This window comes from Heloderma suspectum, chromosome 4 (genome assembly GCF_057233095.1).
Source record: "Heloderma suspectum isolate Gila_16-S chromosome 4, 16-S_ref, whole genome shotgun sequence".
Lineage (NCBI taxonomy): Eukaryota > Metazoa > Chordata > Lepidosauria > Squamata > Helodermatidae > Heloderma > Heloderma suspectum.
Window position 1 is genome coordinate 41454306 of NC_139461.1, and position 25900 is coordinate 41480205.

The 25900-nt window shown below is 42.0% G+C and overlaps 1 protein-coding gene across 1 annotated transcript in view; it reads right to left on the reverse strand.

Annotated features, from left to right (window-relative positions):
- Positions 1–243: 243 nt before the first annotated feature.
- Positions 244–25900, reverse strand: part of POP1 (POP1 ribonuclease P/MRP subunit) — a 28185-nt gene continuing 2528 nt past the window's right edge. Inside the window, exons 3-16 of the mRNA XM_084849058.1 lie at positions 25277–25351; positions 22441–22616; positions 21859–22107; positions 20704–20791; positions 17732–17919; positions 16314–16564; positions 15662–15755; positions 14625–14736; positions 13406–13522; positions 10635–10750; positions 8833–9024; positions 6291–6445; positions 2768–3103; positions 244–1776 (exon numbers count right to left, since the gene is read on the reverse strand). Of these exons, the coding sequence (XP_084705184.1) occupies positions 1122–1776; positions 2768–3103; positions 6291–6445; positions 8833–9024; positions 10635–10750; positions 13406–13522; positions 14625–14736; positions 15662–15755; positions 16314–16564; positions 17732–17919; positions 20704–20791; positions 21859–22107; positions 22441–22616; positions 25277–25351 (2804 nt within the window). The 3' untranslated portion in view covers positions 244–1121. The remainder of the gene's footprint in view (positions 1777–2767; positions 3104–6290; positions 6446–8832; positions 9025–10634; positions 10751–13405; positions 13523–14624; positions 14737–15661; positions 15756–16313; positions 16565–17731; positions 17920–20703; positions 20792–21858; positions 22108–22440; positions 22617–25276; positions 25352–25900) is intronic.

A 25900-nucleotide genomic window follows, 5' to 3' on the forward strand; every position in this document is an offset into this window, starting at 1 on the left:
ATTCTATATAAAACAGGAGAGGCATACCATTTAATGCCAGGGTGGGCAACTTGTAGCCCTCCAGATGTTTTCACTTACAACTCCCAACACCACTAGCCAGTATAGCCAATGGTGAGGGGTAAGGAGTGTTGTAGGCCAAAATATCTGGAAGGCCACAAGCTGCCCAACCCCGATTTGAAGAAAAAACAGAGCTCCCTCCAGTATATCTTATATGCAAGTTCAAAACACAACACAGATATATTAATCTCACATTGTAAGCAAGTTTATTGCCTTTTAAGTGTTCCAGTATACTTATTGAAGGAAGTTATTTCTCATTTAAGGCAATGTAGTTTGCATTTAAACCATAGTAACGTGATTTCATTTTCATAGTAACGTGATTTCATTTTCATAGTAACGTGATTTTCTTTTCATAAAAGACAGTGTGGTAAGGGCAAGCCTAACCAACTTCCCTTACAATCATGAGGACTTCTCCAAAGCAGAACATACACACATTATAATTTGTTCACAAGAGCTGAAGCTAAAATGGTGGCCATCCCTTCATGCAATTAACAATTCATAGCTTTATTAATATAATAATTTTATTTCAACCTTTGGGGCATATTCAGACAAAACACTTTTGGTATTACTTGAACAGGAATGTTGGGGAAAACAATGTTATTGTTGCTATCCTGATATAGCTTGGTCCTTATGGTCAGAAGACTAAAAAAAATCTACTTGCTAAAATGTATGGGCTCAATAAGCCACTGCCAGTTTCAGCAATATGTGAAGATAATTATTTGAAACGTGCATGTTAGTGGTTGCAGTTGCAAAAGATGGGAGTGGGCAGAGATTGGTAATTCAGGCAATTCCTCTATAACGTAAGGGGGGAAATTGTTTAAACATACAAGGAATACCAGTTGCTTAAAAAAAAAATCACACATGCAGAAAATGTATGTGGTTCTGAACAAAGGAAGGGGTTATTTGATAACAAACTATACATAACAGCTTAAGTCTATTTCATGTTACATATGAACAAAGGTGGGGTAAATTTTTGGAAGCTTTGAATCTAAAGTAAGAAGCGTGTTTACTTTGAGAGAACAGTGTCTTTGATACTTGCATATGCCACTTAATTTCAACTCAGATTAGACTTCAATAGTAAGCCGAGCAAATCTGTACTGTAGCGATGCTGGATTTCTTAATACCACGAGCCCTTTCTTGTCTGCTGGTTGGCCAATCAACATTTGCAGCAATCCTGTCAGACTAACAAACCCCAAGCCTTCACCACAGCCGGAGGCTAAGGAGAAGTCCCCTTGAGTGACAAAACCCAAGAGGACTCTGGAACAATGCGATGAAACTTCTGGCAGAGGATCAGACCACAGGCCCAGAACCAGATCTTCATGTTCATGTGGCATTACATTCAGGGTAGGAGAAGCATTACTTCCTGTGGCCTTTCCAGCATTCTCTCTTTTTTTCCTTCCCTTTTGTTTCGACACCTTGCTCCTAAATTGGTCACTGTGTTTAGGTTCCTGAGGCCCACAGAAGTGCTGGTCTTCACAGAGCTGTAACAAGTCTTCTTTTGCTGGAACGCAAATCATAGTGTGCAATTCAGGGCTACCTTTTTTGAGGAAGGACAGGCTGACCCACACTAATGCCCTGGGATAGCGCAGACAGACAGGCAAAATGGCATCTTCAGCAAGTTCCTTCTGATCTAGTTTGGAAGCAAGGCGTTGGATCTTCCGATTTTTGCTAGATGTAGGCTGACACCAGACTGAAACCTGCCTTAATAATTTTCTGCCCCTGTTGAGAGGACACAGCATGTTATGTTTTCTTCCAGTTTAGTACAAAACAAGTGGGACCTGGGGGGAAAACATTGTAGCATAGACAGACAGACAGACAGACAGAGCACACATCTGTCCAGACACTAACACAACTACTGAGATTGCACAGGTTTTGTTCAGAACTTAAATGTTTTATTGTATTTTTACCCTGCCCTTCCTCCAAGGACCACAGGGCAGCATACATTGTGCCCCCACCCCAACCTTTTAGCCTAACATTAACCCCGCAGAATAGGTTAGGCTTTACCCAGCAAGCTTTGTAGTTGAGGAATCTGAACATGGGTCTTTCCAGTTTAAGGTAACACTCTAATCCAGGCTTACCCAGCCTGGTGCCTCCCAGATGTTTGGACTTCTAACTCCCATCAGCCCTAGCCAGCATGGCCAATGGTCAGTAATGGTGGGAGTTGTGGTCCAAATCCTCTGGGGGGCACCAAGTTGGGGAAGGGTGCTCCAACCACTGTACCGCACAGCATACCCTTATATGTGTAAGGAAAAACATAAGCATGGGCTCTTACAGACTTGTAAGGGCAAGAGGTTCTTCCTTGAAAGCTAATTGCCACAGATCTGGCTTTAGTTTATCAAAATGAACAGGTGTGAGTTTAGCATCCTCATTTGAAAGAAACCTAAAAGTGTCCATTCTGTGTGGGTATATTATATATGTATACGTGCGCGCGCGCATGCACACACACACAGCAGGGATACATGGCAACAAGCAACTGTCATGGAGAAAAGCTGACAGACTATTACCAGTCTCGCAACTGGAGAAAATACAGGAACTGGGGACAAGCAGAATGGCTTACCCTGGCTGGGTGCGAGAAGCTGAGAAGCCAAAGAGGGTGAAGTACACTAGGACACTGCTAGTGTCTCAACACAACAGCATGTACACTCAAATCTCTATGTCACAAGTTAATTTCCCCACTGTGGTCAACGGGGAATCTATTTGTTCTGCATACCTGAGAACACAGAAGGCCCAACTTGAAGTGACAGAGCTACCCAAGAGAGATGCAGCCACTTTTTCCTCTTCTTCCATCTGCCCATTTTGGAAGCACGTCTCTGTTAGCTGATCTAATTTGCCAGTCATAGATGTCACCACCTCTGCTTCAGAGCTGGGGCCACAAGAAACCTGTTCTTCCATTGCATCAGCTTCACTGTCTAGCACCGATGCGGGTATGTGTTTTCCATGAGGTTCGTTTCTAGCTTCCCAGTCTTGGGTGAGCTTATCCCAGGGACAAAGGAATGGTGTCAAGGTCCCATGTTTAACATAATTAGCTCTTTTTGCAGGAGGACGCCTATGATAAAGGTATATTTCCTATTTAGAAGCAGCAAAACATGGAGTGTAATATAAAGTTACCAATAATTACAAAAAATTACCCAAAGATTAGAAAAAACATTCCCTAATGATCAGCTGGGCAAGTGATTTTGTCTTTAGTAGGGATGGATGAATCTGCAAATTACAGTTTCTTGCTATTTCTCATTTTTTCAGCCCTCGGTTCATTCTGTCCCATTTCTGCATCAGGTTGCAACTTCTTTTTTAAAAGAGTACATGAAAATTCATATGACTTTTCATGCACACTTCTCCTAATGTATGTATTTTTATGCAATTCTGTCTAATATATGCATTGTTTGCAAGCAATTTCCCTTACATAATGCTTTTTTCTACCCTTTTTTTTCACAAACATGCATTTTTTCTAGAGAACTGCATCACAAAATTCTGAGAAGTGCAAGTACTGATGGATAACTGCATTCTGGTTCCTATATTGATCCAGAAAGTGTGAATCTGGTAAGCTCTTCTCAAAATGCAACCTGAATGAAAATCTTCCCCATCCTCAATGTTTAGTCATATTGAACTGTGACTATAAAAATGCAATGTTCTCTCAAAAGGTACTTTTTCTGAAGATCTAATTTAAATTTCTCTCTCCCCATCCACCGCAATATGTACTTATAGGTGTTTCAGTTAGAAGCATTAATTCCATATACTGTGCATTATGCCCTACCCCATCCATGAATCTTTTGGATGCTGTTGGACAGGTCAGATTCCATTTTCTTAATAGCGACCCAAACCACAACATAAGGTAATAGTGACCCAAACTACAAGGATATGTAATTTTCCATCCCCTACCATTACAGTGGATTATAATCAGCTGTGATCCCAAACAAAGTAAAACAAATTACTTGAACTTCATGCACTTTGGCTCCACTAACGTCTAAGAGCCTTTTCTCCCACTCCTAAACACAATGGCCAGGATCTAAAGGGCTATTTTAGGTACACACACAAATGGAATTTTTGATTATTCCTTTGAAAAGGTTAGCATTGTGTGTCATCGGGATGGATAAAAATCAATGATTCAAAAAAATTAGATTTTAAAAATGTAAATCAGTTCTTTATTTTTAAAAAAAATCAGGAAGAAAATACTAAATTTCTTTCTCACTTCAAAAACAATATAGTTACATTAAATCATCATAAACATGCTAAACCTACACTAAGGGAGCAATCCTATGTGGATCACCTCCAAGCCAGGGGGCGACTGCCTATCCAGTGCAGGGAGAAGTGGTGAGAAGCAGATCTCCTCCTCACTCCCCCCTCCCTGCTTTTGCAGCTAGACAGCTGATTTCGGTTGTCTAGCCGCGGGACCTTGGGGCATGGGAAGCAGCAGCCGGAAAACACATAGGATATGTCATCCCTGCATTTCTGCCCTGTCCCGTCCCCAGGAACGCTGCTTTCACTGCTCCGTGCTGTTCTTATGAGCGGGGGGCCAATCCATGCTGCCTACGAGGTGGCACCGGAGGGGGTGGGGGGTCAGTTCTCCGGGAACTGACCTATCCTACAGCCGTCTACCCGCTGACTAGCGGCCATAGGAATGCGCCCTAAACATCTCATAAAAATGAAGTTACCTACCAATTAAATATGAGCGTTAATTTCAGTTTTTCTTCTCATGAAAATGGGTCTGTCCAGCCTAACTAATAACTCTTGTTTCTTGACAGTTCTGGGCTTTCAGTTTCTGGAAGCCCAGTTCAGTTGGACTTTTCCCACCCAATAACTATCAAACCTTGCTTTGACCTATCAGTCATGGGCATTTCATTTTTGTTTGCTACTTTCTTTTTTATGAGGGCAAGGCTGGGCCGAGACAGAATGAAATGGAAAAAAGCAACACTGGGAAAAAAGAAAGAAAGAAAGAAAGAAAGGAAGGAAGGAAGGAAGGAAGGAAGGAAGGAAGGAAGAAAGAAAGAAAGAAAGAAAGAAAGAAAGAAAGAAAACCGTTCGCTGTGCATCTTCTTGTATTCTCATACTAAGGCTGCAATCCTATACCCACTTACCTAGGAGTAAGCCCCACTGAACTCATTGGAACTTATTTCTGATGAGACATATATAGGATTGTGCTATCGAATTGTCATGGGTGCTGGTCATAATACCAACCCTATATGGAATATTTTAAAGACATTCCCTATATAGGTAAAAAAAGGAAAGCATGCAAAATATATACAGTGAGACAAAGAAACGCAAAGACTGCCTCTAAGAGTAGAACAGTGGAACTACTCTATTTAGTTGTAAATCAACATGGCTTAGTGGTCAGATCTGCACCACTGTTCAGGAAATATATGAAAAAATTTCAATGGGAAACTTTATTTCAATCACTGATTTAAACTGCCTTGATTTAAATCAATCTACCCTGCATGCCTTGCCTACAGCATCCCGGGAAGAAGGCAGCCACTATTCAACAAACAATCCCAAAGCCTTGCAAGGGTAGAGAACTAGTTGTATAGTTCCTGGATTGCAGCTGTTTACTTACAACTGACTCCCTAACCCAGTTTGCTCATAATGACTACTCATGGGTTGTTTTAACCATGGGTAGTTGTAACCAAGCAGGAGCAAGCAAGTGTACTGCCTTCTGACTGCTTGCTTCTGCTTTTCTTCCACTTTGCTAAAAAAAACACCCCAGGAATGTCCTATTCCTGGATTGTTTACATGACGTGTGAACCCAGAACTCTGGGTTGTTGAGGGAAAACCACTCAGGCTTTTAACGCAACAACAAACCATGTTTCTCCCTCAACAACCCAGAGTGGCAGGTTTGGACGTCACGGTGAACAACCCAGAAACTTGGGTTGTTTAGCAAAGCGAAAGTGGGCAAATGGGTAGGAGGTAGCATGCTCGGTCCTGCAGTCACGACTACCCATGGTTAAAACAACTCATGGGTAGTCATTACGTCCAAATTGGATCACTGATTTCAATGAGACCTACTTCCAAATAAACACACTTACCATTTCGTCTTATTTATTTTTGGGTATCTCCATTTGGAGGGGGGAAAGCAGAGTATACATTTCATTGCAAGTATTTTTGAAAGAATTCCCTTCAGCAAGTGGAAATTAAAAAAAGCAAAATGTACAATCAACTGAACATGCCATCAGCAGGCTGAAGAAGTTTCACGACACATTACAGACTAGACTTTTTAATCACAACAGTTCTTTTTAGACATTTACCTCTTAAACTTCTCAAGCAGACTTTTCTCTAATTCTTTGGCAAACTGGAGGCCAGCTGGACAGTCTGGATAATCATGTGGAACGTGAGGTGTTCGCTTATACAAGGAATGCTTCAGAGCTTCTTGTAAGCCACCTACTCGTGCACCCCTATATATCTAAAAAGGAAAAGCATTACAGTGTCTTGGATGCATCCAGCTGCAGAAAGTCAATACAAGCAAGATCCTTAGAAACTGCTCACTTCAGTTCAAATAATCTTCTATTTTCATTATGAAAAGAAGTTTAAAACGGGTCAAAAAAAGAACTGCGAAATCCCAACACTTTAAAAGCTCTTAAATGAAGTCTCAAAAGCCTGGTACAGAACCTTTAATATGAAAGCCAGATTTGCTGCACATTACACAAAGATAATAGGGTGGACCCTAGCCATCACAAGCTGAGTTCTGCTTGATGAACAGGGCTTTTTTGACCCCACTGCAGTTCCCTGCAAACCCCATCCCCAACACAAGCTACTTGACTGATGTGGGATGGGGGTGCAGGATGGTTAGAGAATGAAGTTGTAAATACAGGAACAGAAATGCCTTCCGCTTGCACTAGGCTCTCTTTGGTTCCAAGCCATTCTCTTTTTATTGTACAACAATGACCACCCTCAACACCTCATCTGCACAGCGAAAATGAACTGCAGAAGCTGCCTCCACAGTAATTTAATGTATAATCAATTAAGGGTGCAATCCTATGCATGTTTAGACAGCGAAAAGGCTACAACTCCCAGCATTCCCCAGCCAGCCATGCTGGCTGGGGAATGCTGGGAGTTGTAGGCCTTTTCTCTGTCTAAGTTGTAGGCCTTTTCTCTGTCTAAACATGCATAGGATTGTGCCCTAAGTGATCTAAATGGCAGTGGATCAATGCAGTGTTTTAAATATGTTTATTTGTTCATTGTTTCCTGAAATCAGGGATTCAGTTTAAAAATACATCCACGCAATTATATTGTTAGGTACAACTAATTAAAACAATTTTAAACATATACAATTGTAGAGTTATTCCCAGTTTAGAACTGCAATTTTTGGTTTGGCTTTTTGTACCCTTAGGACCTCTCCATCATGTTACATTACACATGCCAGAGCTGATGTGCATGCAGGCCCAGGGGAGGCAAAGAGATAAAGAAATCCTTCTGTACTTTATGAATTATGCATAGAAAAAAGTCACAAATTGTAATTTATTGATAAACAAATTATATATGCACACATATAGCTAATGTTAGAACAAATGATTTGGAATTATCATGATGGCCAAGTTAAGACTCATGATAAATATATTAATACGTTTTGCATATTTACTGTAAAAGAAATTTAAATCCTTCTGAATTAATTTATATTTTTGTATGTTAACATGTAGAACACTTTTGAAAAATCTGTAACTTGCAGTCACAATTCATGCAATACAGAAAGGAGTGGTAACAGATCTGCCTATAATGTTCTCCCTTCTTGAGCAGCATTCCCCAAGCTGGTGGCCTCCAAATGATTTGGACTGCAACTCCCATCAGCCCCACCCAGTGCAACCAATGGTCAGTGATGATGGGAGGTATGATCCAAAACATCTGGAGGGTGGCCGATCGGGGAAGTCTGTTTATGAGCATGTCCCATGGCTGTGGGACTAGAACTCTTTCTCTCCCTGCAAACTCAAGAAAGTGAACCCAGCATGCACGCTCAGGTTAGCTCGCACTGCATTGGGGCTCCGTTTCCCCAGCGGAATGGGAAGAACAGACGTGGCATCACTATGAAACCACAAGGGGACAATCCGTGGAAAATGCGAGGAAAACCCTTTTAACATGTTTTCTGGCATGTGGCAATAACATTACACGGGCTTCCTGAGGAGCATGCACCCCAATACAAACTGGTTAGGTGCTTGCATATTAAAAAATATGCTGCTAGTGCAGAACACAGCTGCTAGATTACTCACTGGGGTGCCTTACCATGCACATTTTGTGCATGATCTGCACCGGTGACTGAGCTAGGTTTAAGGTGTTGGTATTAGTATAGAAAGCCCTGTACAATGCAAGACCAGGTTACCTCAATAATTGTGTCCCACTATACCAACCTCCCAGGCCACTATGCCCTTCAGGGGAGGGCGTGTTGTCCATGCCTATGGATTTCTGCTTGGTGGCAACACAGAGATGAGTATTCTCTGCAGTGCAGCCTGCCTGTGGAATGATCTCCCCTTCGAGGTACATTCAGCCTCAACACTAGCGTGTTTTAAGTGTTCACTGAAAGCAAATCTCTTTGCTTTGGCTTTCCCCCAGCCATGAGCTATCTTTATACCAACCTCCTGATACTATTGTGTATCTGCGGTCTTTTTTTGTTTAGTTTGCTTTTATTTTTTTGTAAACTGCTCTGGGTTTGTTTCAAATGAGAAGCAGTACATAAATATTGATAATAAATTTAAAAAAACAGAAGTGCAGTTATGGCAACCAAGCTTTAAACATTCTGAAAGTAGATATATTCTACAATGTGACATTTCTCCCTGTATTTCAGTCTGAAACATCACTTACAAAAGGAAGCCAGAAAGCCATCCCCCAGCCTTTGGGCAAATAAATATCCCAGCCACTTCCCCATCCTGGTCGGTCTTCTCCAGCTGTTTTTCCAGGCTGTTGAACCAGGAGTATGGGAATCTTGGATTCTCGAGGACCCAAATCAAGGTGTGATCCAGGTACCAAGAGCTGACTTCTCAGACGATTCAAACCCTGAGATGAGAGACACAAACAAAGCACTCTGAAGTTTGCTTTAAGAAGAGATACTTGAAAAAGAGACACACCATAGTAATGGAAAAACCTTAGAGGGAGTGTGAAGGTAGCGTAATGCTTGTGCAAAACGCTGTCTCTAATTACTCCTCCTCACCTTTTCTCAAGCTAAAGAGAAACTAGTTGCATTGACAATCGCTTGTAAGCAAGTACTCTGCTTCAGTTATTAAGAGGATGAAGATTCTCTCTCACAGCGGTGAAAAGGAACCAGTTTCCAAATGGGAGTCCTCAATTGCTCTGCCTTCTTCTGTCTGACTTCCATCCATTTCCAGATGGGCAGAGCAGGGACTGTGCATGTTAGTGAGTGGCAGCAGGCTGTAAAATGTGCTCTTTCCCTCAGGAAAATCAGTGTAATAGTCCAAGAGCCTGTGTCAAAATACTTATGTCATAAGGTACAAAAGGTTTGACTGTCTAGACATCTTACAAAAGTTGTGGCATCTCTGAAACTGCCAGTTTTATGTGCAACTGCTGGGGCATTTAAGGGGTTGGCAGTCCCACAATATTATTTTGGGGCCAATAATTTTATCATAAGGTACATGGATGAAACAAGAGACATCTGTTGTGGGATAGTGTTTATAATTCTAGACTGCCCAACCTGACTGACTTTGTTGAGGCAAACCCCCTTTCTGACCCCTCCAAAAGGGTGGTGGTTAATTATGTTGTAAGGGACATGGCTGAAACTGGTACCATTTGTTGTGAGGATAAACATGGAGGAGGGTTATGTAAGGCATCTTAGGTTCCTTGGAGGAAAAAGGTGAGATATAAATGTAATAAATCCCCAAATCAGACCATTTAATATGATCAGAGTCATAACAATGTCCAATATACTCAACTGGAACGATATACATCAGTTCTGAAACTATGAACTGTTTTAGCAATAAAGTCAAAGTATTATTTTTGCTAAAAGAATACATTTGCATTTGTTATGAAACACTGAAAACAATTAACATGCATCCCTCAGAGAAGCCCAACATAAACTCCCTATTTCCCCCCCTCGTAGTCTAGCCCCAAAGCCTAAAGAAGAAAAAGTGGCTTCTACATTCTCCTTTCTTTCCACCATTTTGGAGATACCACAACTTTTGTAAGATACCCAGAAAATCAACCCTTTTGTACCTTATGACAAATTTTGATGCAGGCCCTTGGTGCCTTTTAGATGTTTGGGGCAACATCTCCCAGGATTCCTCAACACTGGCTGTGATAGCTGGGGCTGACAGGGGTTAGACCAAAAAATCTGGATGGCACCAGGTTGGGGAAGGCTGGTGCAAAGGAAAACTGAGACTACAGCAGGGCTTAGGATGGCGGTGGGCAAGTTTGCTGTGCCGGGCACGTTCACTGCTTGCAAATAAAGCTTTGGGAATGAGCAGAGATTTGAACATGGTTCTGCCCAGTCCAACAGTCGAGCTGCTTCACTACACCAACTATACAGAAATGGGCAGAGTCTAGAAACCAGTATTATGCTTATGAATTGCTTTAAATGTCAAAGTACTTGGTTTAAAACACACACACAGAGATATAAACATACCCAGCTTCTTCATAGTATATGTTAAAGCTACCTGTTCTGGCATTTTATTGTCTGTGACACTCTTGCAGACATGGCGGTTCCAGAGAAAGCTCTGTGCACATTCCACAGGCACACCTTCCAAGATGAGCTGTTTAACTTTCTTATTTTCTAAAAGAAAGGAGGACCTTGTCATCACTGAAAGGCTAATGGCATGCAAACTGTAAAACTAAGAGGAATGCACTACAGCAAATTATGGAAAGAATATTAAAGCTTTTAACCATAACTTCCAGGTTGTGGCCTAAGAGAAGCCTTTTGTATATTTATCTTGAGCATAGCAACCTTTGTTTAAGAGGACTGAGTTTTTGTACTGAGCAGTTAAAAAAAAAGCAAATGCACATTAAGAGCTGGAAAAAAGAATCCCAATGATCTCAGTAATCTAACAAAAGCCATAATATTATTTCCAAAGAGTTTGTGGAACTGAAGGCAAAAGCCCTAATTTTACAGTGTTCTGAAGTCAGGAGGTATTGTACATAGACAGTCTCATTTCAAAAGGTAGGCATGAAAATGGCAACTTCTGATTTCCATTGTGGTTTTGAACTGTGGAGTTGCAGCCTTTTCCCTTACCCTTAGCATGCAAGATATAAGGTTGATATGCTATTTTCTGATTGTATAATCACGCATCTTACTGACCACACATTTGTTAAGAGAATCCTTGAACATTCCTTCACTCTCATCCAAAGTTCAGGTCCTCATGAACTGTATGCAAGAAGAATGTGTGCGTGTGTGCACTTATCCTCCATGTAGGATTACATGTGGTATTTTCTGGAGCAGGGTATTATTATTACATTTCTATACTGCCCAATGGCTCTCTGGGTGGTTTAAAAGGATTAAAAACATTAAAAATACAGCATACAGAGATTAAAAGCCATTTACATGAAAAAAACACAGACAATATACACAAGAGAATATCTAAAACAAGTGGTGCCAAAAGTTATGTATGCTTAGGAGGATGGGTCCATTTACAATTTGAGTATGCAGGCCTATTGTCTCTTTTGTTTTTATATTCAGGCTATTCCACCAGAAGGAGAATGGACAAAAATGGGGATGTTATCTGTGTACTTAGCAGATTAGAGTACTCTGCCTAAAGGACATACATTTTATGTGGGCTATTCAGAACACACCAGAATAAATCTACAGATGACTACAGCCAAAGAAATGCTACTCCCCCATGTATCTTGGAGAGATATAAGAACCTTTATGAATAGAACACCTAGCTAAGAACATAAAAAGTATTCTTACCAAGTAAGAGAACGAAATACTGGATTATAGAGAATATGTAATTTGCTAGTATATACAGAAAATGAATACTTCATTTTTTTCTCCACAATTATTATGCTACTACAGAAAAATGCTGAGGGGCCCAATTCACATGAGCACCCGTTTTCTTAAGATTGCTTTTTATCTTCCCTCTGGTTGGCTGCAAACAAGGGTCTTCAGCCATCCAGGCCCACTGCTGTGTCCCCACATATGCATCCATTTGGGATCTTCTCTTTCTAACCTTTATTCTTGGGCCACCAACTTTAGCTTTCGTGTACTGCCTGTAAACATGCACTGTCTGCAGAATCTCTCAAAACAAAAAGGGTCATTCAACTGAAAAGCAGACAGAGACCAGAATCACACAGACTTGCAAGACCCACTGTGTCCTCACTGCCTTATACAACCAAAATTAAAATACGGCCATTCTTACAAGACCATAAAAGATGCACCAGATCTTGATGCATACATGAAGCTTGAACAAACATTGTCACTGTTTATTGCTCAGTAAATATAAAACCTTAGCTACTTGAGAACAGATACATAGATGAAAAGCACTTTATCGTGCAACTCCTCAAAAGGTTCTATTAGGCCCTGAGAAATAGAGTCACTTCGCAATACAAAGTGATTGAGGCTTTAAGGGAGCTCCTGTAGCAATGTTGCACAACTCAGCAATACGGTATATGGTTTGTACATAGAACATCCAAACATCAATCCTTAGCTTCTCCAGTTAAAGGATCCCAGATCACAGGACAAGGAAGGACCTCTGCCCAAGACGATGGAGAGCTGCTGCCAGTCAGAGTTGGTTGTTGGGACTGATAGACCAGTAGTCTGAATCAGCTAAATCCATCAAAGGCAAAGATGCAGATACCTCAACTGAGGCAGATGCCAAAATGTAGAAGTGTAAAAGAAATGTGTATTAAGTTTGCCCCCAACCTGCACTGTTACTGAAAGACAAGCCTGTTGTATGCAAATAGATGGTTAGAAAAGCAAAACCATTAAATTATAAATCCAATTCCATGCTAGTAGCTTGCAAATAAATTCAATGGTAGTACAGTACCTCTGGTTCTTGCTCCAACTACAGAAAAAGGTTTCCACAGCCAGGCAAGCAGTACAGGTCAAACACTACATTATCATACATGGGGAACTCTTAATACCGAAAGCATGTTTATAGAACAACTCAAGCAAGTGGGAATGAAATGTTGTATCTTGGGTTGTAGCACCTGTTGGCCTCGCCAGGATTCGAACCTGGATCATCTGTACCATTTAACAGAGGCTTCCATTGAGCACAAGACCAGTTTGGTGCTGTCCCTTCCTCACAACTACTATTCTCTACATAACCCTCAGTATTATTACATTTCTATACCACCCCATAGTATATCAACTGGAAATCTAAGCCATAAGAGGACATCAAGTACCCATGGCATGTTAAAGAACACAAGAATGTAACCTGGTATGAAATAAGCTATTTTACTGTAGTACGGTTTCATTATGGATGAGATACTTTACCTTGATATTTTTCTGGATTTGGCATGGCTTTTGATCTCTTTTTTGGCAAATTCACTCGAGGATCCCCAACAGTCAAACCTAGTACAGTACCTGATGGAATGTCTGATGAACTTAACCCTTAAACACACAAAATGGATACACATTTAAAAATAAAGTTTTGCCAGCAAGCATTGCCAGTATACAGAGATACTGACCACAGCATCCTCACCTTTTCCATTGGTTTTCAAAATGTAAACAATACCACCAGTTCAGGAAGACGCTATACAAGAATGTCTAGTCCTATGTTAGAAGCCTCTGGACTGAAAGCGAGGACCTTTTGCACCATTTAACCAAGAACAACAGAGGTGGCATTTGTCTGTGGTTTAATTGTTTCAAGAGAAATGTAAACACTGTAAGGGAAGTTCCTGGTATTATAATCTCATCTCTTTAGTTTTTTACCATCTTAGACTCTTTCTGAACTTTCAAGGCAACAAGTGCATCTTTATCTGTAAGGGGGGGGGGGAGCTGAAACCGAATGTTTTAGGGTGGAATGTTCCTGTTCAGGGTTGTATCAGCCATGCTTTCTTTCAAGATACTCCAATCCATTCCCCATCTACCCCTTTCCCCCCCATTCCTACTCCAAACTGACACTTATTCTGTGGCCGCTGAGCATGCTTAGTTCTCACTGGACCGTTTAGGGTGACTTCTCCCTCCTCAAGTTTTCCCCCCTAAAGATTTGTTGTACTTTTGAAAACTTTGGAAACCCTCAAGCCTGCTGATAGCATCCATGGACAAAAGGGTGGCGCCATTTTGGTTACTTAAGCATCAGCACTTGGAGAATGAATTTGCTATGATACTGTGTAGCTTGGACAAGGCGAATCTGACTTTACACTACATTTATTTTTCTTCAGTACTGTTTTTGGAAAAGAGTGATAATCTACCGACTGTCAGCTGGCAAAGAAACTGCAGAGGTCTAAAGGAGTTGCTAATCCTAGCCAATAAGTTAACTTCCAATTCTCTTCAGAGGTAGCTCTGTTCCTCAAGAACATAAAGGGTCAGCTCCCATTTGAATGACAGCTTAATAACACCAGAGGGAGCCATTTGCCATCCTTCCTTAGCAGCCATATGATATCCCAAGCAATCTAAGTATTGTGATAATGCTATCATTCCATTAAGAGTTAGGAAACCGTTAATGGCATCCTCTACAGAAAAAAAGGCTAGGAACACTACTACCATTTACCTTGCAGCAGTTCAAAGATGTCTTCTTGATGGCGATGAAGAGACACCTGATCAGGATTTCTGCAATTTTCTATCCACCAACTGTTAATTTCAGAATCTGTAGAATCCAGTTCCTAAAAAGTCGGTGACAACATGAAAGTATGGGGGGCAAATAGTCTGCTGCAAAGGTCTACTCCTCCTCTTTCACCTAAAGGGCTGATTTCCAAAGTATGTGCCTAGAGAAGCAGTGTCAACATGAAAATTGGTTATGGTACAACTGCATAGAGGTAGACTCCAACCTCCCCAAAACTGGCCAGAGATTTGGGGAAGCTTGTGATGAATCTGAAGTATGGGAATACACTCAAAATACATGTGTAGCACTCTGTGCTTTAGAGTGGTTCTGTCTCCGGTATACTGAGCTATAGGGAGCTGACACCAGCGCAGCCTATGAAAGGCAGGCGAGGAGTACTGGCCTGCTTATATGGCATTACCAAACCCATGGGTCTTCCTGCCCATATTGAGGAATGCTACAAGCTTATGCTTCCTTTACTTCAGAATGTGGCAAAACTGTACAAAATTGATGCACGATTCTGCCACATTTCCTTTGAATCTGGAAAATAGGAAGCTGCCTTATACAGAGTCTGACTATTGGTCATCTAGCTTAGCACTGCCTACAATGACAGCACCTCTCCAGGGTTTCAGGCAGGAGTCTTTCCCAGCCCTAGCTGGAAATGCCGGGAATTGAACCTGGGGCCTTTTGCGAACAGAGCATGTCCTCTACCCCTGTTTTTACAATGAGGTTTTACTGTATGGTTCTATATTCCATTATCTAGCATTGCTTCAGAATATGGAGACCCAGAAGACTAAGCCAGAGGTACGACTGACAACATGAATTATTTTTAGACAATTTTGTGCATGCATATGCTCTTTGTAGTAAGAATATAGTCTGTACTAGTTCTACTGAAATAATGGATTCTGTCATTTGACAATAATTCTAGAAAAGTAATACTATCTTGGACATAAAACAAAAACCAACATGCAAGTTGCTGATCTGCTTACCGTATGGACAGATGCAACTTTTAGCGCCTCTGTAAGGACACAGTGAGAGAGGGGACCAATCAACCGATATCTGAGGATCTCCATTGTCAAGTCACTGGAAGAGACATTACACGTTAAAACAGCCTTCCCCAACCTTTTGCCCTCTAAATGTTTTGGACTACAACTCCCATCTTCCATAGCCAGAATTCCCATGCTGGCTGGAAATGATAGGGGTTGTAGTCCAAAACATCTGGAGGGCACTACATTCAGGAAAGACTGTTAAAACATTGAAGTATTTAGTTAAAACGCTGAAGCTTACATAAAGCTTGGGACAGCTTACATAAACTAATTGAGCAAAGCGTTAAGACAAGAGTGGGCAATGTGTGACCCCCTGCTGCCCACCCAAACTGTGGGAAAAAAATTTTTAAATGAAAGGGTGTCCAGTGTAGCCATTTTGAAGTGTTTTCGTCTCCTTGAAAACAAGCTAATTTTGACCCCTGTGGTACTCGGCAGCCACTTCAGATGCCATTTTTAATTTTTAAAATTTTATTTTAATGTTTTTCTCAGTGCCATGTGGGGTGTGGTAGTACAGCTCACAACGGGGTGGTCTAGGGGGGAAAATGCCCCCAGACCCCCCTGTGTTAAAGAGAATCTAGCCGAGTACAGCAATTACCTAATGACAACCCCAGTAGTTTGCGATGTCCAACAATATGGCTTGTGTGGATCTCTGGTTCCATCACCAATAATTTTTTTCACTGGGATAAGCATTTCTCCTCCTTTGCCTTTCCTCTTCCTTTTCTGGTCAACATTCTCAGCAACATCCATTTTGCTTTCTTCATCAGGCAGTGTTACAACAGGTTCAGGGTTACACGACTCTATGGGCTCAGAACACTGGAAAACTGCTTTTAACTCAGCTAGTATGTCCTGAAGAGAAGTGGGAAGAAATGACATTCACATCTGATTAACCTCTTTTACAGATTTCAGCCAAGATATTAACAACATCCTCTGAAATAAGCAACTGAAAGTGAAAGCCTGGATATTTACTTATGGCTCAGTATTCTCAATTAGCCTACAGCACCATTTTTCAACCTGGTGTCTTGCAGATGTTTTGGACGACAACTCCCAGAATTCTTGATCATGGGCTGGAACTGATGGGAATTGAAGTCTGAAATATCTGGAGGCATCAGGTTGGGGAAGGCTGGCTTAGACACAGAACATCCATCTACTCAATAGCTGATCTGCTGCCAAAAGAAGCCATATTTCCAAAAAGATAACGGGTTTGGTCCAGATTTAGGTGCATGCAACGGGGCTGGCAGAAGCAGACTTTCCCACCCCCTCCTCCTCAGGGCACCTCCTCCCCCTGAAAATGCTACGGAGAGTCATATGACCAGTTGAACAGGATAAGCTGCAATGCAGGGGGGGTGAAGCACCTTCTGTGAGTGGAGCCTTTCCATCCATGGAATGCAGATGCTGGATTGAATCCCTCAACTACTGCTTGACAGTGGAAAACCTTATGTAAAACTCCTTTTAGAAAGAATTTTTATAAGATCTAGATTTATCAGCACCACGCAATGTGAAAAAGTTGCTTTGGGTTTGTTCACGGGATTCTGGCTGATGTTTGAGGAGGGGCCATAGCTCGGTGACAGAGCATGTGCTTTGCACCCCAAAGGCCCCAGGCTCAATCCTTGGCATCCCTAACTAAAAGGATCAGGAAGCAGGTGAGGGGAAAGACCTCTGCCTGGGACTCTGGAGAGCCTCTGTCAGCCATAGCAGACAATACTGGGCTAGATGGGCCAATGGTCTGACTTGGTATAAGGCAACTTTCTGTGGCAGAAGAGAGGGTGCAGACACTCTGTTTGCCACACATCCACTTAGTATTCCATTCCCTGGGCTGTTAACATGACCTTTCTCATCTCTGTTTTGAGGGAAGAGATAATTTCAATTGGGCTTCCACATGGAGTGTCCACAACAGGCCTGCTTCCCCACTACAGAAAGATGGCTGCTGGCTCTAAGCTTCGTCTTTTTAGCACACTTCAGGTATTTTTTGCTGCACTAATAATTCAAGCAAGAACAACATGGCAAGGCTCGTACCTGCTTGAAAGCTGGGTGTGTCCATATCCAAAGCTGTCTGCTTTCAGAGGTACCATCAGACCCATTTCTAGGTTTCCAAATGAAAGTAACAGGACCAAGCGCATCTTCAGGATATCGATCTGCTCGGTACAATGTAAGAGCACCCTGACGTTTCCCAGATAGACAAGGAATAGCTGCAAATGTTGGCCCTGAGGAAAGTCACACGCACACATAAACAAACACACTTTAAATTCATGCTACAAATGCTCAAGATAGTGCCCATTTAGACCTCAAATTTGCTTCAGTAGACATGGACTAGAACTATCCAAAAGTATTCCTTCAAATCCAAAATTGACTGAGTACAAATGGGCAACTGGGGGGAATAAGACACACCATGCACTACTTCCCACTTAAGATTTCAGAGCTGACTGCTTAGCCTGCCCACCACAAACCTTGAGATGCTTTTATTCTGCTCAAGTTGTCTTTTCGGGGTGGTTGAGGGAGGGGGGGTTGATGTTGGAAAAGAAATGACTGCTTAGTGTTTTTTTCTCCTTTGCCCTAAACTAGTCTTGTAACTAGTCATTTTCCTAGTCACCTATGGCAAGTAAAACATTTCCCCAAATGATGAAGGGTAGAAGTGTTTGTAAACTAGAGGACTTGCCTAATTTTCTCCTGAAAGACCAAGCTACCATAAAACAATTAACAGACTATGGTTGCTTTCAGACATTATTCCAAATCACCATGAACAAGCTATGTATGTACATGGTCAGACTTTGCCCCACCTCCACTTGCGCACAGGGCTTAATTCCTTAGTGCATATTCTGCTCAGAGGAATTTGCCATGATGCACAAACTCGCAAGCTCTGCTTGAACCAGGCTTGAACACATCAGAATCGTGTTTTGGAAGATTGTCAAAATGTGGGCTAGTAACTTCTGGGGACTTCTATAACAGACTGCCCTAAACACAGCATGGCTGTCACCAGTGGCGCCTCGTGGCCAATCTGACTGACTGGTGGGGCAGCAGACATGCAGCCAAACCATGTGGCACAAGTTTCTCAGAACATTACATGGTGGTGCAGCACAGAATATGATGCAGAGGAGCTTGGAAAGGCATGAAAGTTGGAAAGTGCATTTTTTCCCACTCTCTCTCACCAGCAAGCCTTTTTAAAAGCATTTTTAAAAACTTTCTCTCCATTAAGCCTTTAAAAAAAGTATTTGCAAACCACTCTCACCAGCAAGCTTTTTTAAAAAAAGTGTATGCAGCTGTCTCACTGCCAAGCCTTTTTAAAAAGTATTTGCAACTCACTCTCTCACCATCAACCATTTTTAAAAAAATGCAACTTCCTCTCATCTCCAAGCCTTATTAAAACGTTTGCAATTCTCACCAGCAAGCCTTTTAAAAAAGTATTTGCAACTCTCTCACTGCCAAGCTTTTAAAAAAAATATTTGCAACTCTTTCCAGTCTCATCTCAATCCATAACCCACAATTTATTTCCACTCACCAATCTATTCTAAAAATGCACAATCCCCTTTTCCTCTAAAAGCCAGGACTTTTAGAACAATCAATAAGGGGGGGGGGAACCACACAACGAAGTACGGCGAAGCAAGCACACTACACCATGCAGCAACATGCCACCACCCTCCTCCATTCGAAATGGATGGAATTGCATGCAGAGCTGCAAGAAAGGGCAGCAAGCAGGCAGCAAATAGCTGAAGAAGGAGAACTTCACAGAGTTGGGGGAAGGAACTAGAAGCTGACACAGACTAGCTTGGATCGGACGGACAGTCTCTCACTCACTCAAATCAAAAGAGAAACTCAGAGAGGAGAAGGCTCAACTATCACTGCAGTGGGCTTGCTCTTCCACACACACATCCATTTATATTGGCTCAGGCAGGCTACCAACCACCCTCACCACCACCCATTCTCCTCCACCATATCCAGTTTGACTCCACTGGGTGCTGCTGCTCATAATGGGGTTTTTCCTGACTCTCTTTTTTGGGGGGTAGGGAGGGATACTTCCTGCTCTTTCAACCGGCCGTTAGACTGGTTGCCCTTGCAAATACTTTCTCGCATCTTTATATAGGGAAAAGTTAGCTCCATGCATACGTGCTGTGCACATGCACAATAAAGTTAATGAAGACAGGAGTGCCCACAGGGCTGGCAGGAAACAATGGGATGTGCTGCCCACCAGTGAGTCATTTTAAACTTTTCCTTTCATGTGGGAGGCAGGACCAACCCCCCACCCTCTACTTAGCATTGCCTCTGGCTGTCACTAGTAACTGCTGCAGCACGTGTCACACAGTGGCCACATTCCGATGATTGTAGTGGCAAAAGAACCCATCATGGGGTTTCTCCTCAGCCCCACTGCAATTTCCATGATTACCCACAATTCAGTGCAGGTTGCCATGTCGCTTGAACCCAGTGCATGGCGCAGCAGGGGTGCCTTCTCACCCACCTCACAACCCCTGCTGCAAGGCTGTGGGGTGGGTAAGAAGCTATCTCTGCCATGCCTGTTGCCGGGTTCGGATGACAAGCAAGTAATTATGCAAACTGCGGGGAATTATGCATATTGCAGTCACACATGTGATACACACGGGGGAAGAATCCACAATTGGTTCTTTCACTCCTATAATTGTCCAAACCCAACCAGCATGCTTTATTTTACAAAAGTCAAATGTACCATACTAATTATTGGCTTCTATTTCTCCAACAGACCTGAACTACAGACAATAGCAGAATGGCTAATTCGGCCTTCCACAGCAGCAGCAATGATCTGGCAAGGGGGAGGGGGGGAGTAATAGGGACAAATAGTGGAGTGCAAAGGCTATGCAAAGATATGCCCAACCATTATGCCCTTTCAGTTGGACAATATTTGACTACCCAAATGTGTCCAGACTTAGCACTGCCCAGCTACAGACAGTACGCTCTCATGCCAGACTCGGTAGTCAGGATCAAAAGCACATGATTTTTGAAGTAGTTTGAGGAAGTATTACCTGCATCTACATTACACGTTCGAGCAAGCGCTGTTAGAAGCTCCTCCTCTTTTCCAATCAACTCCAGACAGCAGTAATATGATAAATCCTGATACCAAAGAAAAGCTATTGAATGTCAAGCTGCAAAGAGAGAAACTTGGCATGCTAGAGACCGAAAGAGGAAACCAGACAATTTATTTTGTTTATAAAATTTGAGTCACCTCTTCCAGCCTAGGTTAGGATGTTCAAAGCAATGAACAAAGAAGAAAAAACACAACAAAAATAAATCCAGGAGAGAAGAGACCGATATGTCAACTGGCACCATAAAGGTATAGACCAGCCTTCCCCAATCTGGTGCCCTCCTACTGTTTTGGATTACAACTCCCAGAATTCTTGATAATTGGCTATGCTGGCTGGGGCTGATAGGAGTTGTACTCCAAAACATCTGGAGGGCACAAGGTTGGGAAAGGCTCCACTACATAATGGTTCAAGCAGCCATCTTTAGTCTTCATTCAGGTTATACATAAAGCTTCCTTCTTGCAGCAATTGGGTCTCATTAGTTCCTAAAGTTTTAAGAAGAGGACAGTCAGCTTATTGTCTTTATCAATGTGAAGACTGCAGATCAGGCAGTTGCATTTGAAGAAGTGTTCTGAGTATTTTGAAAATGTAGATCAGGGGTTGGGCAATTTGTGACCCTCCAGATGTTTGTGGCCTAAAACTCCCATCAGCTCTAGCCAGCACAGTCAATGGTGAGGGATCATGAGAAGTGTAGGCCAAAACATCTGGAGGGTCACAAGTTGCCCATCCCTGATCTAGATGGAAGAACAAATATAAATTTCCCCCATCTCTTGACAAGCAATACTTTCATACTACCTTATGTTGCACAAAGACCAAGAGTTGAAGGTGAGTTATCACTAGATGTAATAAGAGCAAACCAGTCAGTTATTAATTCTTAACAAGAACTCAACAGCTGGAGCCATGGGAACATACTGGTACACAAAAATGCTAAGATATGGAGAATTCAGCTTCATCTTTTCTCTACCCAACAAGTGTTTCACAAATGCTTTAAGAAAAAAAGGCAGCTCATGGGTATGATCTCCTGAAAAGGCACTTCGCAATCTAAGTTTTAAAGACTTAGCTTTTAATTTTGCCAGGGATGGACACATAACACAGTACCTGAAGGAGGCAGTGGGCTGTCATGGCTCGGTAGCAGGCCCTATAGCTCTTTGTTGTGGGCCTGTCTCCTAAGCAGTATCCCCATTTCTTCACCATGTGAAATCGTTTTGCATGCCAGATGTGCGTTTCCAACCAGATATTCTTCTTTTGCCTTTGATTGAACACTGCCACCAAATTTGTATGACGCCGCCTGGCTTTACGACACTTACTCTTTGGAAGTTCCTTTTTCTGATGTTCAGGTTTCTCTGCCTGTGTAGTCAAGAACAAGGGAGAATATTTTGCACTGCATTCGTTTACCAACTGGAAGCCAATATGATTAAAAAAGCATGTAATACTGGTGGGAAGGGGGATGGCACACAGGGATCCAAAGGGATTGTCTTGGAGATGACAATCACCACCCTCCAGAATCTCCCAGCAAAGAATAAGGGGAACTCCTTGAAAAGAAGCTTGTCTTGTCCTATTGTGCTACCATCTTGTGATCAACAGCTGTTACATTCCAACACATTTCTTTAAGAGGGAAAGGGTAAACAGAACTATCATCTATTACAGCAAGTTAAGTGGAAAAATAAGATGAAGCATCACCTCTATTCTGGCAAGTTCACGGAGTCTTCTGGGTAGGCGTTTGATATTGTGGCTCATAGCTCGTCTCCTCATATGTCTAGGAAGAGACTGAAACACCAAGGTATTGGAAGACTTCTGTGAAACAGCCTTCAACATAGCCTTTATTTCAGCAGCACGAGCTTGAACAAAAGGAGACACTGAAATAAAAGAACTTGTTCAGAAAATGAAATTTGACACAGATGAAAACACTAAATGAGGGAGTTCTCCATTTTGCAGCAATTAAGTTTGAAGACTAACATATTGCAGCATTCTACAGAGTTCCATCCAACCTAAAATCTCCTAAAACTACATGTGGGCTACTTGCATGAACATGAAGAATGCTAAAATACAGTTGGCAGACGTATTACAATATTATTCCAAAATTATCATCTCCAAATTAAAAGTCTGTCTGCACTTGAACAAGGGTGATGTATGGATGTAAAAATGATTAAAAATTAAATAATAATTCAGGCTTATTTTAATTTTCTCCTTTTAAATATTAAGACATAGTAGCCCATGCTTGTAGACACAGTATTCCTGTGTATTTTATTTACAAGCTGACACATTACATAAAACCTGCACAAGTTACAAACCTTGTAACAAAAATAAAACGGAACAATTAAAGGAAGCTTCACGAACCTGATCTAAAATACACCTTGACAGTTACACCAAAGAATCATATTTACAATTAACTGTGATGTCTCTTTAGCATTCATTTTTGAAGCCATTAGATGAAAAAGGGCAACCTGGTGAATAACCTGACTATCTTGATCAGATGGCAAGATGTGTTTCTGGGGACACAATCAGGTTGCAACTGAGATATAATGGGAAATTTTGAATGTAGTAATGCATATAGTGAACACACCCATTCATAGTCTATAAGATCTTCAAGTGATAATTTCATTCACCACACTTGCCACAAGAACATAAGAAGAGTTGTGTTTGATCAGACCAAAGCCTATCTAGTCCTATAGTGGCCAGTGAGATGCTGATGGGAAGCCCACAAGCAGGACACAAGGGCAACAGCAATTCGGAGGCATATCTAGTTACCCACTGATTCTGACGAAGTGTGAAGAGCTGAACCTTGCATCTGGGGTAGAGTTATATTTCAGAGGCAATCAGAAGCCCAGCACAACTGCTTTGAGCCTCTTCCAAGAACAACAGGAGAAGGACAAACCTCAGCCCTGAAATCAAGCTGACTGCAGGAGAGGAAGGCTGGAGCTTGATGTTTTAGCAGTGCGCCTCAGAAGTAAAGAGCAACTGTGGGGATGATCCTCACCCTCCTCCCTAGCTTTAAAGGTATAGGGGAGCAGGGGATTATCCCTGGCCTCACACTGAGTTTCAGAGGCACATCACACAGTCAAGAACAAGGGCCTCAAGAATGGGCAGGATCCAGCAAATATAATGTTTTGATCGGCTACCATGGCCAGCCAAAATTGGTGGACCTCTGCTTGTAAGTAGCCACTTGCTGGGTTGACTATGCAAGAAAAAATGCTTCCAGGAGACTAGGAAGGAAAATTTATAGGGGTCCAAAACTTCCTTTTTACAGGACTCAAAATTAGTAACATAGGTACATACAGGCTGGCAAGTAAAAGTGATGTTTGTGCTAGTATATTTTGTGGACTTATCTTCTAATCTACAAATAGCAATTAATAATTTTACAGTACTACAATATTCCATTAACCAGCCTAATGGTCACTATATTCCAATTTAACTATTTTGACTGCCATAACCATTGGATGAAATGTTTGCCAAAGAAAAACAATTTGGTCACATTTGGATATTACACGGAGGGAGTAATCCTATGGCTGCTAGACAGTGGCTAGATGGCCATAGGATATGCTGTTATCCGGGAACTGACCTCGGAGCCTCTCCTCACTTCCGCGTTGCCTTGGAGGCAGCACGGAACAGCCCTGTCCTCTGCACTCATGAGAGGAGCGGGGGGCATTCTGGGGCAGGGAGAGCATAGTTGCCTGTATGACACATCCTATGTGTCGTACAGCAGCCTCCTTCCCCACTCTGTCCTCCTGCAGCTAGACAGCCACAATCAGCTGTCTAGCAGAAAAAGCAGGGCAGGAGGAACGTGGAGGGAATGACCCCCTCCATGCTTCTCCTGCCTCGCTTTGGATAGGTGGTCGCCTCCGAGTTCGGAGGCAGCCACCTATCTAGATAGGATTGTGCCCTAAGTTATAGTTCAGCATGATAAGAAGCAGCAGCAGCTAACCTCAGGCTCACATACTCTCCTGTCCCCTTTACTCCACTAGCTGGGATAAGACTGGAAACTTTTGCTTCCAATTTCAATTAACTACAGTTTAGCATTACAACCAAACCCTAATCTGTGGTTAATGTTAACTATGATTATTTAAACAACCCAGCTCCGTAACCCATGATTTGAAGCTGGTTTGTTTCAGACAAACCATAGCTAAGATTAACCACAGTTTGTTGAGTTTGGGCAACATGACAAGCTGCAGTTAACCTAGCTGGAAGCAAAAGCTTCTGAACTCCTCCTCTTGGACACACCAGAGGAGTGGGGCAGCATACGAGCTCAAGGCTTGCTGAAGCTCATTCTCTGAACACTAAAAACTATGGTCTCATGCAGGGTTAGGATCCTTTTTCTATGAAGGGTCATTAAGCCACAGGAAAAGTCAGGTGGGGGCTAGATTCAACAGTGGTGAAGCCACAGCCCAAGAAGTGTAAATAGGTCTGCGATCAATCAGTTCAGGCCACATTAAAACTGGCTGTTGTGACCTAGTTTATAACATAACATTTAAATGCACAGGCCCAGCATAAAGATCAACAGCTCTTCATGAATGCTTACCTGTAACATATTTAGGCATTTCATGGGAAGCTTTTTGATGTAAGAAGCCCTGTTGTGAGGTTTCAAAACACAGTTCTGTTGGTAAGTCAAAGAAGAGTTTTATATTATGATGCAAGATAACTGAAACTACAAACTAAGTGCATACTACAATCTAAATCATTGGCCTTGAAAGAAAAGAGATTTTCAGTTATTTAATAGCCACTCGCCAGTTTATTAATTAGGTAAATAAAATGTCAAATCCCTTCTTAATCGAAACAGTAATTTGAACAAGAGATTTAGACTACAGTATGCCAACATTGCAGAAGACATTCACATGGCAGTACACTTAAAGATATTTGATACAGTCAGTGAATAGACCGGGAGTTAAGCTACAGTTTGCACTTACATATGTTAGATTAGGGGCAGGTGCCCTCCAGGTGTTTTGAACTACAACTCCCATAATCAGACCATGGGCCATGCTGGCTGGGGCTTATGGGAGTTGCAACTGAAAACATTTAGAGGGCACCAGGCTGCCTACCCCAGCCTTATATAACTACCATAAAAAGTGGTATTCATACTAAATACTTAACTTGAAGCTCCAGACACACTGGAACATTACTTTGTGAATTAAGCACCTATGCTAGT